The following is a 19,654-nucleotide window of genomic DNA, read 5'->3' on the forward strand; positions in this document are numbered from 1 at the left end:
CGGGTGAAAATGGTGTTATCAGTTTTGAGGGGAAAAAAAAAGGGCCGAAAATAGAAGGTCGTGGCTAGTGGGAGGGATGTGGCTTGCAGGTTTGTCCTACACATTTACCAAAAGATACAGAACGGAGCTTGTGGAGTAAGTTACTGGAAGTCCCATAAACTTACTCAGGACTTAAGAAAAAAAATGACCCTTGCAAATGGGGGTGGGTAAGGGATAATTTAGCTATCCTATATTTTTAGTTGACATATAAGTTATATGTGTACCAAGTTTTATCAAAATATCTCCAGTTATTTGGAATTGATGCTGGAACATACATACACCTATAAACATATACACAATTGAGTTTTATTTATATACTAGCTGAGTACCCGGCGTTGCCCGGTTTTTCCTTCCTGATCTTTGTTGGGGAGGAAAATCAACAAAGGAGGAAGCTTTTGACTTCATATCCCGTCCTCATATATTGTTGTCATATCTCAACCCCATATCCCATCCCCATATACCGTCCTAATTTCTCAACTTCATATTCCGTCTTCATATCCCGTCCTCATATTCTGTCATCATATCTCGACCTCATATCCCGTCCTCCTATCTCAACCTCATATTCTGTCCTCCTATCCCGACCTCCTTTCACGACCTCCTATGCCGTCCTCATATCCCGAGCTCCTATCCCGACCTCATATCCCGACCTCATATCCCATCCTCATATCTCGACCTCCTATCCCGACCTCCTATCCCGTCCTCATATTCCATCCTCATATCTCAACCTCATATCCTGTCCTCATATCCCAACCTCCTATCGTGACCTCAATTCCCGTCCTCCTATCTTGACCTCCTAACCCGTCCTCATATCCAGACCTCATATCCCGACCTCATCCCGTCCTAATATCCCATCCTCATATCCCATCCTCATATCCCGACCAAATATCCTGTCCTTATGTCTGTCCCATCCTCATATCCTGTCCTCAAGTGGGACTGATTTATGATGAAGATACTGTAAGCTTGAAATAGAAGGGGGCCTGGCTTTGTGGGACTGGGCGTGATTTGCAAGCCGAACGGATGCACAAAAAGGGGTGGGGCTTAAAATGTGGGCATATCTTTGTGAGATGGGGTGTGACACATTCACCAGGAGATGCAGAGCAGAGCTTGTGGAGTAAGGTACTGGAAGTCCCATATACTTGCATGGGACTTGAAACAAAAACCCATCTTTTATATAAGGGTTTAGATAAGAGTTAATTTAACTATGATATATTTTTATTTGACATATAAGTAATATGTGTACCAGGTAATATTGAAATATCTCCAACCGTATGGAAGTTATGTGGGAACATACATTTCCCATTTATTTGCATGGGACTTTAAACAAAAATCCCGACCCTCACAAATGGGGTAGTTAAGGGTTAAATTAACTATCCTATATTTTAAGTGGACATATAAGTAACATGTGACCAAGTATTATCGAAATATCTCCAGCCGTTTTGAAGTTATGCTGGAACATATATTTCCCATAGATTTGTATAGGACCTTAAATAAAAACTCCGACCCTGGCAAATAGGGGTGGGTAAGGGTTAAATCATCAACATGTGTGCCAAGTTTCATGTTAATATCTTCAGCCGTTTGGACGTGATGCTGGAACACACACACATAAACACACATACACACACACACACACACACACATAAACACACACACACACATAAACACACACACATTGAGTTTTATATATAAGTTTTATATATATAGATAACTAGCTGAGTACCTGGTGTTGCCTGTTTTTTCCTACCTAATCCTTGTGGGGGAGGAAGAGCAACACCGGAGAAAGTACTTGTCAACATATCCCGACCTCATATCCCATCCTCATATCCTATCCTCATATCCCGACCTCATATCCCGACCTCATATCCCATCCTCATATCCCGTCCTCATATCCCACCTCATCATATCCCTTCCTTATATCCCGACCTCATATCCCATCCTCATATCCCGACCTCATATCCCAACCTCATATCCCATCCTCATATCCCACCTCATCATATCCCTTCCTTATATCCCGACCTCATATCCCATCCTCATATCCCATCCTCATATCCCGACCTCATATACCGACCTCATATCCCATCCTCATATCCCGTCCTCATATCCCGTCCTCATATCCCACCTCATCATATTCCTTCCTTATATCCCGACCTCATATCCCGTCCTCATATCCCGACCTCATATCCCACCTCATCATATCCCTTCCTTATATCCCGACCTCATATCCCGTCCTCATATCCCGTTCTGTTATCCCGTCCTCATATCCCGACCTCACATCTCACCCTCATATCCCAACCTCATATCCTGTCCTCATATCCTCATATTTTATCCCCATTTCCTGTCCTCAGGTGGGGCTGAGTTGTGATGAATAGATTGTAGACCGAAAATAGAAGGATATGGCTGCCAACAGGATGCCGGCTCCACGAGGGGCATGATAAACTGAAGGAAAGACCAAGTAAACTCCTATCATTAGTTTATTCCCAGAAAGCAACGCGTTTCACTGCAATTCCGCAGCTGCAACAGGCAAGATGACTGATGAAGCTGCGGAATTGCAGTGAAACGTGTTGCATTCTGGGAATAAACTACCTATTGGATTTTACTTGGTCTTTCCTTAAGTTTATCTTGCTCCTTGGGGAGCCGGCGTCCTGTTTGAAGCCATACCGATCCTCGTTGTTACCATAGCCGGAGGGCAGCGGATATTTCGATTTCTCTTATGCATTTCTCATTGTTGTGTATGTTGTTACACAACTCATTGGGGTGAGCGGCTTTATGCCTTCCTGCTATATTGTGTTTTATCTTTTAATATACCATGGAGCGCTCTTACTTTTATTTTCAGAAAATAGAAGGGGACATGGTTTTGTGGAAGTGGGCATGACTTGCAAGCAGGAACAATGCACAAAAAGCGTACAAGATAAAAGGGTGTGGCTTAAATGGTGGGTGTGGCTTTGTTAGATGGGGTGTGGTATGCGGGAGGGGTGTGGCCGGACTGATTCACTCACCAGGAGATGCAGAGCAGAACTTGGAGTAAGACACTGGAAGTCCTATATACTTGCATGGGACTTAAGTAAAAAACCTCATCTTTCACGTAAGGGGGAAGGTTAGGGTTAATTTAACTATCGTATATTTTTATTTGACATAAAAATAACGTGAACTAAGTTTCATCAAAATATCTCCAGCCATTTGGAAATTATGCTGGAACATACATTTCTCATAAACTTGTATGGGACTTTAACCCCTTAAGGACTGAGCGTTTTTCCATTTTTGCACTTTCGTTTTTTCTTCCTTACCTATGATTAAAAATCATAACCCTTTCAATTTTGCACCTAAAAATCTATATGATGGCTTATTTTTTGTGCCACTAATTCTCATTTGTAATGACATTGTCACGATGCCGGCTGGCAGGTAGTGGATCCTCTGTGCCAGAGAGGGATTGGCGTGGACCGTGCTAGTGGACCGGTTCTAAGCCACTACTGGTTTTCACCAGAGCCCGCCGCAAAGCGGGATGGTCTTGCTGCGGCGGTAGTGACCAGGTCGTATCCACTAGCAACGGCTCACCTCTCTGGCTGCTGAAGATAGGCGCGGTACAAGGGGGTAGGCAGAAGCAAGGTCGGACGTAGCAGAAGGTCGGGGGCAGGCGGCAAGGTTCGTAGTCAGGGGAGATAGCAGTAGTTCTGGTACACAGGGTATAAACACACAAAACGCTTTCACTAGGCACAAGGGCAACAAGATCCGGCCAGGAAGTGCATAGGAGGAGGTTAGATATAGTCAGGGACCAGGTGGGAGCCAATTAAGCTAATTGGGCCAGGCACCAATCATTGGTGCACTGGCCCTTTAAGTCTCAGGGAGCTGGCGCGCGCGCGCCCTAGAGAGCGGAGCCGCGCGCGCCAGCACATGACAGCAGGGGACGGGAACGGGTAAGTGACCTGGGATGCGATTCGCGAGCGGGCGCGTCCCGCTGTGCGAATCGCATCCCCAACGGCCATGACAGAGCAGCGCTCCCGGTCAGCGGGACTGACCGGGGAGCTGCAGGGAGAAAGACGCCGTGAGCGCTCCGGGGAGGAGCGGGGACCCGGAGCGCTAGGCGTAACAGTACCCCCCCCCTTAGGTCTCCCCTTCTCTTTATCGGGTAACTGCCTCCCCTGGGATGAGGACACCGGGAAAGGATGGAGGGATTCCTCAACGGCAGGCAGAACCGCAGGAGTGGGAATGGGGAGAGAGGGCAGAGGGCGAGACCTGGCACGGGGCAGTGTGACACCAGGACGAGGGCCATGAGGGGACACAGAAGCTTGCCTGATGGAACTGGGAGGGGGGGAGGGGCATTTCCTGTGGCAGGCAGAGTCCTTAATGACCTTAGGGGGACCGGATACTGAGGGAACCACAGAGTCACGGCAAGGGTTACTGGGAACCGGTCTTAGACAGTCCTTGGAACAAGAGGGCCCCCAACTCTTGATCTCCCCAGTGGACCAATCCAGGGTTGGGGAATGAAGTTGAAGCCAGGGAAGTCCAAGGAGAATTTCCGAGGTGCAATTGGGGAGGACCAAAAGTTCAATCCTCTCGTGATGAGATCCGATGCTCATTAGAAGGGGCTCCGTGCGGAAGCGTATGGTACAATCCAACCTGGCTCCGTTGACCGCGGAAACGTGGAGTGGCTTGACAAGACGGGTCACCGGAATGCGGAATTTATTCACTAAGGATTCCCGAATAAAATTCCCAGAAGCTCCAGAGTCCAGGCAGGCCACGGCTGAGAGGGGAGAGCTGGCTGAAGTGGAAATCCGAACAGGTACCGTGAGACGTGGAGAAGCCGACTTGGCATCAAGAGACGCCACACCCACGAGAGCTGGGTGCGAGCGTGCGTTTCCCAGACGTGGAGGACGGATTGGGCAATCCACCAAAAAATGTTCAGTACTGGCACAGTATAGACAAAGATTCTCTTCCTTACGGCGATTCCTCTCTTCCAGGGTCAGGCGAGACCGATCCACTTGCATGGCCTCCTCGGCGGGAGGCCTAGGCGCAGATTGCAGTGGAGACTGTGGGAGAGGTGTCCAGAGATCTAAGTCTTTTTCCTGGCGGAGCTCTTGATGCCTCTCAGAAAAACGCATGTCAATGCGAGTGGCTAGATGAATGAGTTCATGCAGGTTAGCAGGAGTCTCTCGTGCGGCCAGAACATCTTTAATGTTGCTGGATAGGCCTTTTTTAAAGGTCGCGCAGAGAGCCTCATTATTCCAGGATAGTTCAGAAGCAAGAGTACGGAATTGTATGGCGTACTCGCCAACGGAGGAATTACCCTGGACCAGGTTCAGCAGGGCAGTCTCAGCAGAAGAGGCTCGGGCAGGTTCCTCAAAGACGCTTCGAATTTCCGAGAAGAAGGAGTGTACAGAGGCAGTGACGGGGTCATCGCGGTCCCAGAGCGGTGTGGCCCATGACAGGGCTTTTCCAGACAGAAGGCTGACTACGAAAGCCACCTTAGACCTTTCAGTAGGAAACTGATCCGACATCATCTCCAAGTGCAAGGAACATTGCGAAAGAAAGCCACGGCAAAACTTAGAGTCCCCATTAAATTTGTCCGGCAAGGACAGGCGGAGGCTAGGAGTGGCCACTCGCTGCGGAAGGGGTGCACTAGGTGGCGGAGGAGATGATTGCTGCTGCAGTTGCGACTGAAGTTGGTGCACAATGGTGGACATTTCCGACAGCCGGTGGGATAGATGGGCGATCTGTCGGGATTGCTGGGCGACCACCGTGGTGAGATCAGAGATGGAATGCTGGGGAACCTCAGCGGGATCCATGGCCGGATCTACTGTCATGATGCCGGCTGGCAGGTAGTGGATCCTCTGTGCCAGAGAGGGATTGGCGTGGACCGTGCTAGTGGACCGGTTCTAAGCCACTACTGGTTTTCACCAGAGCCCGCCGCAAAGCGGGATGGTCTTGCTGCGGCGGTAGTGACCAGGTCGTATCCACTAGCAACGGCTCACCTCTCTGGCTGCTGAAGATAGGCGCGGTACAAGGGGGTAGGCAGAAGCAAGGTCGGACGTAGCAGAAGGTCGGGGGCAGGCGGCAAGGTTCGTAGTCAGGGGAGATAGCAGTAGTTCTGGTACACAGGGTATAAACACACAAAACGCTTTCACTAGGCACAAGGGCAACAAGATCCGGCCAGGAAGTGCATAGGAGGAGGTTAGATATAGTCAGGGACCAGGTGGGAGCCAATTAAGCTAATTGGGCCAGGCACCAATCATTGGTGCACTGGCCCTTTAAGTCTCAGGGAGCTGGCGCGCGCGCGCCCTAGAGAGCGGAGCCGCGCGCGCCAGCACATGACAGCAGGGGACGGGAACGGGTAAGTGACCTGGGATGCGATTCGCGAGCGGGCGCGTCCCGCTGTGCGAATCGCATCCCCAACGGCCATGACAGAGCAGCGCTCCCGGTCAGCGGGACTGACCGGGGAGCTGCAGGGAGAAAGACGCCGTGAGCGCTCCGGGGAGGAGCGGGGACCCGGAGCGCTAGGCGTAACAGACATCAGTCATTTTACCCAAAAATCTATGGCAAAACGGGAAAAAAATCGTGCGATAAAATTGAAGAAAACAACGCAATTTTTTTTAACTTTTGGGGGCTTCCGTTTCTACACAGTACATTTTTCAGTAAAAATGACACCTTCTCATTATTCTGTAGGTCCATACAATTAAAATGATCCCCTACTTATATAGGTTTGATTTTGTCAGACTTCTGTAATAAATCAGAACTACATGCAGGAAAATGTATACGTTTAAAATTGTCATCTTCTGGCCCCTATGACTTTTTAATTTTTCCGTGTACGGGGCGGTATGAGGGCTAATTTTTTGCGCTGTGATCTGAAGTTTTTAGTGGTATCATTTTTGTATTGATCAGATTTTTTAATTTGCTATTTATTCATTTTTTCATGATATAAAAAGTGACCAAAAATACGCTTTTTTGGACTTTGGAATTTTTTTGCGCGTACGCCATTGACCGTGCGGTTTAATTAACGATATATTTAAATAATTCGGACATTTCCACACACGGCGATACCACTTATTTTTATTTACACTGTTTTGGTTTTTAAATGGGAAAAGGGGGGTGGTTCAAACTTTTATCAGGGAAGGGGTTAAATGATCTTTATTCACTTTTTTTTTTTGCAGTGTTATAGCTCCCATAGGGACCTATAACACTGCAAATAGTGATCTTTTACATTGATCCATGGTTTCTCATAGGAAACCATTGATCAATGATTCTGCCGCTTGACTGCTCATGTTTGGATCTCAGGCACTGAGCAGTCATTCGGCGATCGGACACCAGGAGGCAGGTAAGGGGACCCTCCTGCTGTCCTATAGCTGTTCGGGGTGCCGTGATTTTGCCGCGACGATCATGAACAGCCCCCTGAGCTAACCGGTAACATTTTACTTTCACTATAGACACAGCGTTCAACTTTGAAAGCCGCTTCTAAAGGTTTAATAGCGTGCGGCACCGCGATCAGTGCCGCGTGCTATCAGCCACGTGTCCCAGTCGTTGCTGTGGCCCCACGTTATAGAATGGGAGTGGACTCAGGGCGTACAGGTATGCCCTCAGTCCGTAAGGAGTTAAATAAAAACCCTGACCTTAGCAAGTGTGGGTGCCAGGCGCTATTAGCTACGGGTCCCAGCCATTGCTGTGGCCCCACGTTATAGGATGGGAGTGGACTCAGGGCGTACAGGTACGCCCTCAGTCCTTAAGGAGTTAACCAAAAACCCCGGCCTTAGCAAATGGGGGTGGGTCAGGATTAATTTATCTATCCTGTGTTTGCAGTTGACATTTAAGTAACATGTTTACAAAGTTTTCATCAAAATACCTTCAGCCGTTTGGAAGTGATGCTGGAACATACACACATAGATACTCACACACATTGGGGGACATGTATCATTATTTGTGTATGGTAGAAGCAGTTTACCCCTTTTGCCGAATTCTAAATTATGCGCAGAAGTGCAAAATTTATCAATCAAGCGCAATGAGTTTTATAAATTGTGGGTAAATATAGTAATCTCCCCATACCTCCACTCTTTGAAAAATGAAATCGATGATTTAGAGCATCTTGCTACGTGCAGTCTAAGATGGCTTATATTTGTGTAAAAAATATGGTCATTGCACAAGATTTCTGCGGGTAAATGAAATGTATGCAGTTAATAAATTCATGCCTACTAAATATGTCACTTCAAGGTACACCGAAACCCACACATCTGGAGGAAATGCTCCACCAGAATGTATGCCAAAAAAGACACACAAAAAAACAGCTTGCGCAAAATTTGGCGCAAAAATTTAAACACAAAACAGAGGTAAAATCTTTGATACATGTCCCCATTGAGTTTTATATATATAGATGAACAAGTGATCAGTGGTTCATGAGATGAACCTCTATTTGAGGGACAGAAGCGTTCATTGTAATGTCAAGGCCTCTTCTCTGCTAACACTAAGGCGCCTTTCACACTACAAAATTACTCAGTTTTAAAGATCCGTACGAAGTTCCGTCCGAAAATCAGCTGTAAAACGGCAGTTACAAAATCCTATACGGCTGTAGAAAATCCCATTCTAGTCTATGGGATTTTTCTAATATCCGTTTTAACCCGTTTTAGCCCATTATTGATAACGGTCGTTATTTTGTGACGGAAGATAGCAACGGGAGTAGATTACAAATGTTTAATGTAAAATCCTTGAAAACCTATTTAAAGGGGTAGTCCAGTGGTGAAAAACGTATCCCCTATCCTAAGGATAGGGGTTAAGTTTGAGGTCGCGGGGGGCCCGACCGCTGGGGCCCCCTGCGATCTCTCTGTACGGGGGCCAGGCTCTCTGGCCAGATAGCGGGTGTCGACCTCCGCACGAAGCGGCGGCCGACACGCCCCCTCAATACATCTCTATGGTAGAGCCGGAGATTGCCGAAGGCAGCGCTTCGGCTCTGCCATAGAGTTGTGTTGAGGGGGCGTGTCGGCCGCTGCTTCGTGCGGAGGTTGACACGCCCCCTTCCCGCGGGCTGTCGGGGCTCCGTACAGGAGATCGCAGGGGGCCCCAGCGGTCGGACCCCCCGCGATCTGCAACTTATCCCCTATCCTTAGGATAGGGGATAAGTTGTTCACCACTGGGTTCACCACTGGACTACTCCTTTAATGCCTCACACTTATGATTGTGTTTCGGATCTGTGTTTCATGCATCCGTATTGCAGCACCCCTAGTCTGCTATGGACGCATACTGTACCTCCATGTGCCTAAAGATTTTGTACAGAGATACATCACGGTTTTTATGGATTTGTACATATACAGGAAAGTTAACACAGAGACTGCAAACAAGCATTTACTGCACAGCAGATGAATGACATGTGTCATATAACATACTTTATTTACATGTGACTTGAGTACAGCTGTTTTTTCCATATGTTTTCATTTAAGATACAGTGGGGCAAAAAAGTATTTAGTCAGCCACCAATTGTGAAAGTTCTCCCACTTAAAAAGATGAAAGAGGACTGTAATTTTCATCATAGGTATACCTCAACTATGAGGGACATAAGGAGAAAAAAAATCCATAAAATCTTATTTTTAAAGAATTTATTTGCAAATTATGGTGGAAAATAAGTATTTAGTCAATAACAAAAGTTCATCTCAATACTTCTATTGCCAACAAAAGGTTATATACCTTTTGTTGGCAATGACAGAGGTCAAACATTTTCACACAGTGTTTTTGATATTTTGGCCCATTCCTCCATGCAGATCTCCTCTAGAGCAGTGATGTTTTAGAGCTGTCACTGGGCAACACAGACTTTCAACTCCCTCCAAAGGTTTTCTATAAGGTTAAGATCTGGAGACTGGCTAGGCCACTCCAGGACCTTTGTTTCCGGGGCAGTGTGTTTGGGATCATTGTCATGCTGAAAGACCCAGCCACGTCTTCAATGCCCTTGCTGATGGAAAGAGGTTTTCACTCAAAATCTCACGATACATGGCCCTATTCATTCTTTCCTTTACACGGATCATTCGTCCTGGTCCCTTTGCAGAAAAACAGCCCCAAAGCATGATGTTTCCACCCCCATGCTTCACAGTAGGTATGGTGTTCTTTGGATGCAACTCAGCATTCTTTCTCCTCCAAACACAACAAGCTGAGTTTTTACCAAAAAGTTCTACTTTGGTTTCATCTGACCATATGACATTCTCCAAATACTCTTCTGGATCATCCAAATGTTCTCTAGCAAACTTCAGAAGGGCCCAGACATGTACTGGCTTAAGCAGAGGGGACCCGTCTGGCACTGCATGATTTGAGTCCATGTTGGCGTAGTGTGTTACTGATGGAAGCCTTTTTTACTTTGGTCCCAGCTCTCTGCAGATCATTCACTAGGTCCCCCCATGTGATTCTTGAATTTTAGCTCACTGTTCATGTGATCATTTTTACACCACGGGGTGCGATCTTGCGTGGAGCCCCAGATCGAGGGAGGTAATCAGTGGTCTTGTATGTCTTCCATTTTTTTAATAATTGCTCCCACAGTTGATTTTTTCACACCAAGCTGCTTGCCTACTGCAGATTCAGTCTTTCCAGCCTGGTGCAGGGCTTCAATTTTGTTTCTAGTGTCCTTTGACAGCTCTTTGGTCTTGGCCATAGTGGAGTTTGGATTGTGACTGTTTGAGGTTGTGGGCAGGTGTCTTTTATACTGATAACAAGTTCAAGCAGGTGCCATTAATACAGGTAACGAGTGGAGGACAGAGGAGACTGTAGAGTGGAGGATAGAGGAGATCTCGCACGCAGCACCCCGCTCTCATCAGGCCCCGGAGCGAACATCCACTTTGGGTCTGATGACGGGGCCGGTGATCGTGATGTCACAGCTCTGCCCTGTGTGACGTCACGCTCCGCCCCTCAATGCAAGTCTATGGCAGGGGGCGAGACAGCTGTCTCGCCCCCTGCCATAGACTTACATTGAGGGGCGGAGACTGACGTCACATGGGGGCGGAGCCGTGACGATACTTCGGCCCCGTGATCGGCAGTCATCAGACCCGGAGCGATGTTTGCTCAGGGGCCTGTTGAGAGCGGGGTGCTGCGTGCGAGATCGCAGGGGTCCCCAGCGGCGGGACCCCACGCGATCAGGCAACTTATCCCCTATCCTTTAGATAGGGGATAAGTTGTCAGCACATAGTACCCCTTTAAAGAAGAAGTTACAGGTCTATGAGAGCCAGAAATCTTGCTTGTTTGTAGGTGACCAAATACTTACTGCATTTTTCACCATAATTTGCTAATAAATTCTTTAAAAGCTAGACAATGTGATTTTATGGATTTTTTTTCTCATAATGTCTCTCATGGTTGAGGTATACCTATGATTAACATTACAGGCCTCTCTCATCTTTTTAAGTGGGAGAACTTGCACAATTGGTGGCTGACTAAATACTTTTTTGCCCCACTGTATGTTGTTACATAACTTATTGTTATATATTATTAGAAGGGCACATGAGCCCAGATTTACTATGGGTGCATTCACATCACGTTTTTCTATTCGGTTGCCATATATGTTTGCTATTTGAAAAACTTATGCAATCGTATAGAAAACCGTATTCATTGACCACCCATTCAAAACCGTACATAACTAGATGTATCTGGTTGTGTAAGTTTTTGTACAGCTGCGTTTTTTGTGAAAAATTCTGTAGTGTTTTTTAAACTTTACTCCTCAGTCACCCGGGACTACTGCAGCGCTGCGGTAATACTTCTACTCCCATCATGAAACAGACTCTGTAGTAGCGCTGAGGGACGGCTTCTGCACATCCCCTGGCTGCGGGAGGCTGTAGTGACTCTGCAGTAGCGCTCGTACTACTAATCCCATCATGGAACAGAGTCTGTACCATGTTGGGGGTAGTAGTACATGGGGCTGAGGAACAGAACGCATTCAATCTCATTTGTGAGACCCAATGTGATCCTAATTTATAAAGCAGGGAAGTGGGCGGCATGAACCGCTCCCCAGCTGGCCGATGATGTTAAGAATAGAACGACTTTGAGCTGTAACTTTATATTCCCTGACTGCCCTGATAGGCTGGCACCGTCTGGCCAATCACAGCTCTCTGCAGGGAATTTGAAATTACAGTGATGTGTATTCACTTTACTGGTAGCCAGGCGACTGGGTAACAGCGCAAAAGGCTGCCTGCTTCCCTGGCAGGAGCTGTCCCATTTCGCCTGCTTCCCTGCTTTATAAATTAGGATCACAGCGGATCTCAGGAGTCAGACCCAGTGTGATCTGTCCTTCAGTCCCTTTACTACAAACGCTGTTCCATGATGAGAGTAGTAGTACAAGCACTACTGAGTCATTACAGCAGCCCGCAGACTCCTGCAGCTGGGGAAAATTGAACTACTATTCCCATCATGGCACAGAATCTGTTCCATCATGGGAGCAGTAGTACCCCTGGCTGCGGTAGTCTGCGACGGCTGCGGAATGGCTTTTATATAATACACAATTTTGCATACGGTTTTGCCAGTTTTTTTGTTTCCCGTTTTTGGGAAAAAAGACTGATACAAAACCGTATTGCAAACTTGTGATGTGAATGTAGCCTAAGTTTGCCTAGTTTTCCAGATCACCCATATTAATGTTTTAGCTTAGTATATTTTGCTGGTTTTTCCCATATGTCTGTTGGAGGTACCAGGTAACAACAATTTAACAACAACTTTAGGGGAACCCCCAAAGGGGTATCCTAAACTAGGATCCTCCCTATAAAATATAACTTTTATTTAGTGCAAAGTTAAAATGTGTGTAGATGCTTATATAAACACTTAGTAGTAAATAGATTGTCCACTAGATGTCAGGACCACACTATAATTTAAAACCACAGTTCCAGTCTGTCTCTTATATTTGCTGTATAATTCCCATTTTGCTTATGAAGAAGGTGCACTTATATGGTAAGGCCTCTGTGGATCAGCACAGTTTGTAGCTGTGTAGGGTATGACTGGTAGACTGCTGATTAAAACTTCCAGTTAGCCAGTTCCTTTGATGTTTCGCTGGAGCCCCAGCTTCATCAGAAAGGACTGGTGGCTAATGGCCAGCGGGCGTGCATATCCTCCTTAAATAGACTGGCATCTGAAGTCACCACTGACTGATGCAAGATGCAACACGTTTCACTGCAATCACGCAGCTTCATCAGGCATGACAGACAGGTAAGGTGCTTATAAGAGAAACAATTAGCTGTCGCAGTGGAGGGAACGAATAATAAAAAGAATAAAAATAAAAAAATGTATAAAGAGCATATACTGTATAAAAGGAGGAAAATAATTATATATATATATATATATATATATATATATATATATATATATGTATATATAAATATATGTAGGCATATAGCAAATGGACCAAGAGTCAATTATCGCATCCAATGTTTCGGACCTCAGCGAATGTTTTCTATGGTCTCATTCAGACCCTGCGGCACCCATGGGGACAATGCTTTCCCACGTTTATTTGGGTGGTTGGTTTGACTAGCGTGCATCATATTTATCAAGAAGGTGCAGCAGGATGATAAATTTTGCGCAGCTCTGCTGTGGTGGGAAAAACTCTACCACATACACTTTTTCTAGACTCTTGTGAGGGAGGGAAGTAGACACTTTCCCGGATCCTGAATTTGGTAGGTTAGGTGTTTTTACTTTCACGCAGCTGCCTGGACATTTTTACTTTCATTTTAGATGCTGCAATCAAATTTGATTGCGGTGTCTAAGGGGTTAAAGCCGGGCATCACCGTGATTGGTGATGTCTGGCATTTGAGATGGGTCCTGGTAGCAGATATCTTCCAGGACCACCCAGCTATGACCTGCACTCAGCTCCTGAGCACGTCTCATAGAAGGGGAGTGGGACGCTGTCGTCCACAAGAGGTTAAAGGTTGAATTGTGGAAGGTAGAAGTGATTCTCACGCCTACTGGTAGGTATTGTAACTTTGCACCTAAGAAATTACCTTTGTGCACAAAATAGCGACTTTTGACAAAAGTCGCAAATGATAAATACGTTAGCACTGCATGGTCAAAAAGAAAAAGTTCTACAGGTAGGCAAAAAGAGTGAAACTGTCTATATCAAAAGACACGTAGACAAAAAAAATTCTCTAAATGCAATGATAAATCTCCCCATATATCTTTTAATATTGGATCACTGCGAATAATGTGCCAAATTGCGTTTTAAAATAATTTTTATTTCTTTTGCCCCACAGTTATCATTCGTAATAAAATTATATTTGTACCTGTTTTCATCGGTCTTATTTTTATTTATATTTTTATTCTTATTTCCATTATCTTTTCATTCTTTATTCATTTCTTCATTTTTTTCTGGATTAACTAAATTCTCCTGTTTCCTATCTTTTACCTTTTGATAAGCTTTATTTAAAAGTCCTGCTGGGTATCCCTTGGCCGAGAACTGTTCTTTCAAAAGGGCTGCTTGGGTGGAAAAATCGAAGTCTATAGTGCAATTTTTACGTATTCTAAGGTATTGCCCATATGGGACGCCCCTGAGCCAGTTGGAGTAATGGGCACTATTGATGTCCAAGAAACTATTGATGGCCACAGATTTAACCCCTTAAGGACCAGTTTTTTTTTCCGTTTTTTCACTTTCATTTTTTCCTTACCTTTAAAAAATCATAACTCTTTCAATTTTGCACCTAAAAATCCATATGATGGCTTATTTTTTGCGCCACCAATTCTGCTTTGTAATGACATCAGCCATTTTACCCAAAAGTCTCCGATGAAATGAAAAAATCATTGTGTGATAAAATTGAAGAAAAAACACAATTTTGTAACTTTTGGGGGCTTCCGTTTCTACGCGATAAAAATGACACCTTCTCTTTATTCTGTAGGTCCATACGATTAAAATGATACCCTACTTATATAGGTTTGATTTTGTCGTACTTCTGGAAAAAAATCATAATTGCATGCAGGAAAATTTATACGTTTAAAATTGTCATCTTCTGACCCCTATAACTTTTTTATTTTCCCACATATGTGGTGGTATGAGGGCTCATTTTTTGTGCTGTGATCTGACATTTTTAGCGGTACCATGTATTGATCCGATTTTTTGATCGCTTTTTATAAATTTTTTCATGATATAAAAAGTGACCAAAAATACACTATTTTGGACTTTGTTTAATTAACGATATATTTTTATAATTCGGACATTTCTGCAGGCGGCGATACCACATATGTTTATTTTTATTTACACGGTTTTTTTTTTTTTATGGGAAAAAGGGGGGTGATTAAAACTTTCATTAGGGAAGGGGTTAAATGATCTTTATTCCACTTTTTTTGCAATGTTATAGCTCCCATAGGGGGCTATAACACTGCACACACTGATCTTTTATTTTGATCAATGGTTTCTTATAGGAAACCATTGATCAATGATTGTGCCACTTGACTGCTCATGCCTGGATCTCAAGCACTGAGCAGTCATTCGGACAACAGGAGGCAAGGTAAGGGACCCTCCTGCTGTCCTACAGCTGTTCGGGATGCCACGATTTCACAGCGGCAATTCCGAACAGCCCGCTGAGCTAGCCGGGGGTAGTTTAGTTTCACTTTAGACACGGTGATCAACATTGAAGTTAATTATCTAAAGGGTTAATAGCGCGGGGCACTGCGATCATAGCCACGCGTAATTAGCCACGGGTCCCGGCCATTGCTAGGTGCCAGGCCCGACCCGCTATGACACGGGTCATGCCGTGGCCCCACGTTATAGAACGGGAGCGGACTCAGGATGTACCAGTACGTCCTTGGTCCTTAAGGGGTTAAAGTGAGTTTTGGTAATAATGGAACCTGCCGTATTCAAAATTTCCAGATCTAAAAATTGTATATTTGTTGTAGAAAAAAGTAATGTGAATTGAAGACCCCATATGTTGGAATTCAAATAATCAACAAATTCCTTAGCCTGTAGTTCAGTTCCTGTCTAAATCATCAATCAAGTGGTGAAAAAATTAAATATAAAGGAGAAATCAGCGTAGTGTCCAGAGCATGGAGGCGCTACTAGGAGACAGACCAGTACATCAGGAGACGTGGAGCAGGCTGTAGGAGGGCAACAACCCAGAAGAAGGACCCCTGCCTCCGCCTTTGTGCAAAGAGGAGCACTGCCAGAGCCCTGCAAAATGACTTCCAGCAGGCCACAAATGTGCATGGGTCCACTCAAACGGTCAGAAACAGACTTCATGAGGTGGTATGAGGGCCCGATGTTCACATGTGGGGATTGTGCTTACAGCCCAACACCGGGCAGGACATTTCGCATTGGCAATTTGGCCACTGGCACCCTGTGCTCTTCACAGATGAAAGCAGGTTCACACTGAGCACATGTGACAGACATGACAGAGTCTGGAGATGCCGTGGAGAACATTCTGCAGCCTGCAACATCCTCAAGCCCTTCATATGCCTGCCCCCTGAGGAAGGAGCGAAAGCGCGCTCTGGGTCCGGTGTGTTGCTGCAAAGTTAATATGGGTAAGTGACAAAATTAGGTTATTATTTCACATTGTTAGGATATAGTCAGCTCCTTTTTTGGAGCACTCTGATAGGGAGTCATATACACTATATCCACTTTGGAAACATGGCATTTTTTGTTATGTACTAATCCCCATGTTTACCCATTACTTTGTGGGATTCTTTGAGTCAACACACTGATTTATGTCTGATATACCCGTTTATCATCTCTCAAAAGTGAATGTATTGTTTTTAATATGTTTCAATAAAGTATATTTTTATGGGATGAAGTGCAACTTGTTATTTTTGTGTAAAAATGTGCTTGCCAGAGGTAGCCTGACTGCCATTAGGTACCGGGATGAGATCCTCAGACCTCTTGTGAGACCATATGCTGGTGCGGTTGGCCCTGGGTTCCTCCTAATGTAAGACAATGCTAGACCTCATGTGGCTGGATTGTGTAAGCAGTTCCTGCAAGAGAAAGGCATTGATGCTATGGACTGGCCGCCCGTTCCCCAGACCTGAATCCGATTGAGAACATCTGGAACATCATGTCTCGCTCCATCCACAAGTTGCATCACAGATTGTCCAGGAGTTGGCAGATGCTTTAGTCCAGGTCAGGGAGGACATCCCTCAGGAGACCATCCTCCACCTCATCAGGAGCATGCCCAGGCATTGTAGGGAGGTCATGTGGGCACGTGGAGGCCACACACACTACTGAGCCTCATTTTGACTTGTTTTAAGGACATTACATAAAGTTGGATCAGCCTGTAGTGTGGTTTTCCACTTTGATTTTGAGTGTGACTCCATATCCAGACCTTCATGGGTTGATAAATTTGATTTCCATTGATAATTTTTGTGTGATTTTGTTGTCAACACATTCAATTATGTAAAGACTAAAGTATTTCTAACGATTAGTTCATTCATTCAGATTTAGGATGTGTTATCTTACCCTTACCCTTTATTTTTTTTGGGCAGTGTATAAAAATCTTTAGTTATCCCTATTCATATAACAAATATGTTCTTTTTTATATAGGCCCGAAAATAGTTCAGATGTCGACCCACCAAGAAGGTAATACATGTGTGACTTATTCCCCATGTAATTCTTCCTATCTGTACATTTGTGGTGAGGGTGTGATGAGGGCAGATGGAATTAGCTTAGGGGAAGATGGCATTAGCCCCTTGTGTTCGTGATGCCAGGGCATGGTTTATCTTCTACACCACCTGAAGGTATACCGCTGGATCCTGGGCTAGGCATGGGTATAAATAATGACTCCGACGCCAAGTTATGGAACAACGGCAGCTTTACTGAGTCAGAAAGGTGCAACAGTCTATACAGCTTGGCTAGGCCCAAGGTGGTGACCAGTAACTTCACAGGGCTTTCTGGGACTTATAGTGGACTTGGACAATTTGATGCAGGGCCACGCTGACTTGAGACAGACTTGAGTTGGACTGACTTGACTGAGACTGACTATACCCCGTTTGCAGCTTACCAGGTTTTGTCTCGGACCTGGAGGGTAGTGGACTTGTGGATCCGTGGCTGCGTGGTAAACTTTAGGCCTTCTCTGGACTCCAGACACACACCAAGGACTTGACCTTACTGTAGCTCAGCAAAGACTAAGCGCATAAGAGCTAAGAGAGTCAGCTAGCCCCACCCAGGGCTTATATGGGGGAGACTAGGAGGGGTCCCATAGGTCACCCTTAGGTCACATGGTCACTGATCCCTCACTGGGTCACAATCACATGACAACAGGTCTTAAAGCTATAACACATTTTATATACATTATATGGTAAAACATAGGCATTTTTACGGGAGTAGGTAGAACACAAGTGCGGGGGGGCACTGTATGGAGTCTGCCAGACAGGGCAGCAATGATACAGGGGTGCAATTCCTGTACTGGGCCACCACACATTTACTTTACAGCTTTTTACAGCTTTTCTATAGGGACACTTCTGTAGCTGAGAGAGACAATCAAAGGACAGCTTTCGGTTTACCAGAGGAGTTGGAAAATGAAAACTGAGCTCTGATTAGTTGCTATGGGCAACAGCCAGTTTGTCTTTTAGACAGTATTAACAAATGAGAAGCACTATGGGGGAGATTTATCCCATAGCAACCAGATCACTTCTTTCATTTTTCAGAAGCCTTTTCAAAAAGGAAAGAAGCGATCTGATTGGTTGCTATGGGCAACAGGTCAACTTTTCCTCTAGACGGGTTTTGATAAATCTCCCTCTATAGGTTTGGTGGCATTGTAATCGTACTGGCATACAGAAAAAAGTTAACATAATTTGTACACCACAGTAAACTCACAAAGAAGAAACACCTTATAAAACTGTACAATTCTGCATTATGTTCCTAAATTCACTCCACAAATATTTATATATTTTTTGTTTTGCATTACAGTATATGCTAAAATTAGCATAAAACTAAAAGTTGCTTGAGGGTGCATTCCCACATGGCGTATACGCAGCCCTATGTGTGTAGTGAGTATTAGAGGCGGGGCCGTGTGCTGGAGTGACTGTGACGCACTGCTCCGCCTCCAAAACTCACTGCACACATAGGGCTGCCGCCGGAAGGCCCTGTGTGTATAGTGAGCAAGGTATACGCAGCGTATTTCCCGCTGTTGCCGTAAATTTTGCGCAGCGTGAAATACGCTGCGTATACGCCAAGTGGGAGCGCACCCTTACAAAAAATAAGATGGATTGTAGTGGCCGTGGTAGGTAAGTGCAGCTTACGGTAGGTCTTATGCACAATAGGGGAGATTTATAAAAACCTATGTAGAGGAATAGGGGTGCAGTTGCCCATAGCAACCAGATTGTTTCTTTCATTTTTGAAAAAAGGATCTGATTCGCTGTTATAGGCAACAGTACCATTCTCATTCTACATAGGTTTTCATACATTTTCCACAATGGGTGAATTTCAGACCTGTGTTGTATGCAACATTGTTCTTTGGCGGAATTACATACGCACTGCATGTAATGGTGACGGCACAGGTCCACGTGGTCCGACCACCAAAGGATTTTGGCAGAGGCCGCCAGACGGGATCTCCGAGCGGAATTCCTGAACAGAATTCTGAGTGAAGATTCCACAGTGTGAACATACCCTGATACTTACTGTTTGATTTGTGATGACGCAAGCAACCAGCTTTTCTGTGTTAAACATCTCTTCTAATTTTGGAGAGGGCGGGCCAAGTCATTTTTATTATTAACAGGA

At 45.2% G+C, this 19,654-nt stretch overlaps 1 protein-coding gene across 1 annotated transcript in view; it reads left to right on the plus strand.

The window, feature by feature from the left end:
- The window catches only part of LOC130293478 (tubby protein homolog), a 66,780-nt gene that overhangs the window by 17,903 nt on the left and 29,223 nt on the right, over nt 1–19,654 (plus strand). The window contains exon 3 of the mRNA XM_056542204.1: nt 17,480–17,515. Within this exon, the coding sequence (XP_056398179.1) occupies nt 17,480–17,515 (36 nt within the window). The remainder of the gene's footprint in view (nt 1–17,479; nt 17,516–19,654) is intronic.

Source organism: Hyla sarda, chromosome 10 (genome assembly GCF_029499605.1).
Source record: "Hyla sarda isolate aHylSar1 chromosome 10, aHylSar1.hap1, whole genome shotgun sequence".
In the NCBI taxonomy this organism is placed as follows: domain Eukaryota; kingdom Metazoa; phylum Chordata; class Amphibia; order Anura; family Hylidae; genus Hyla; species Hyla sarda.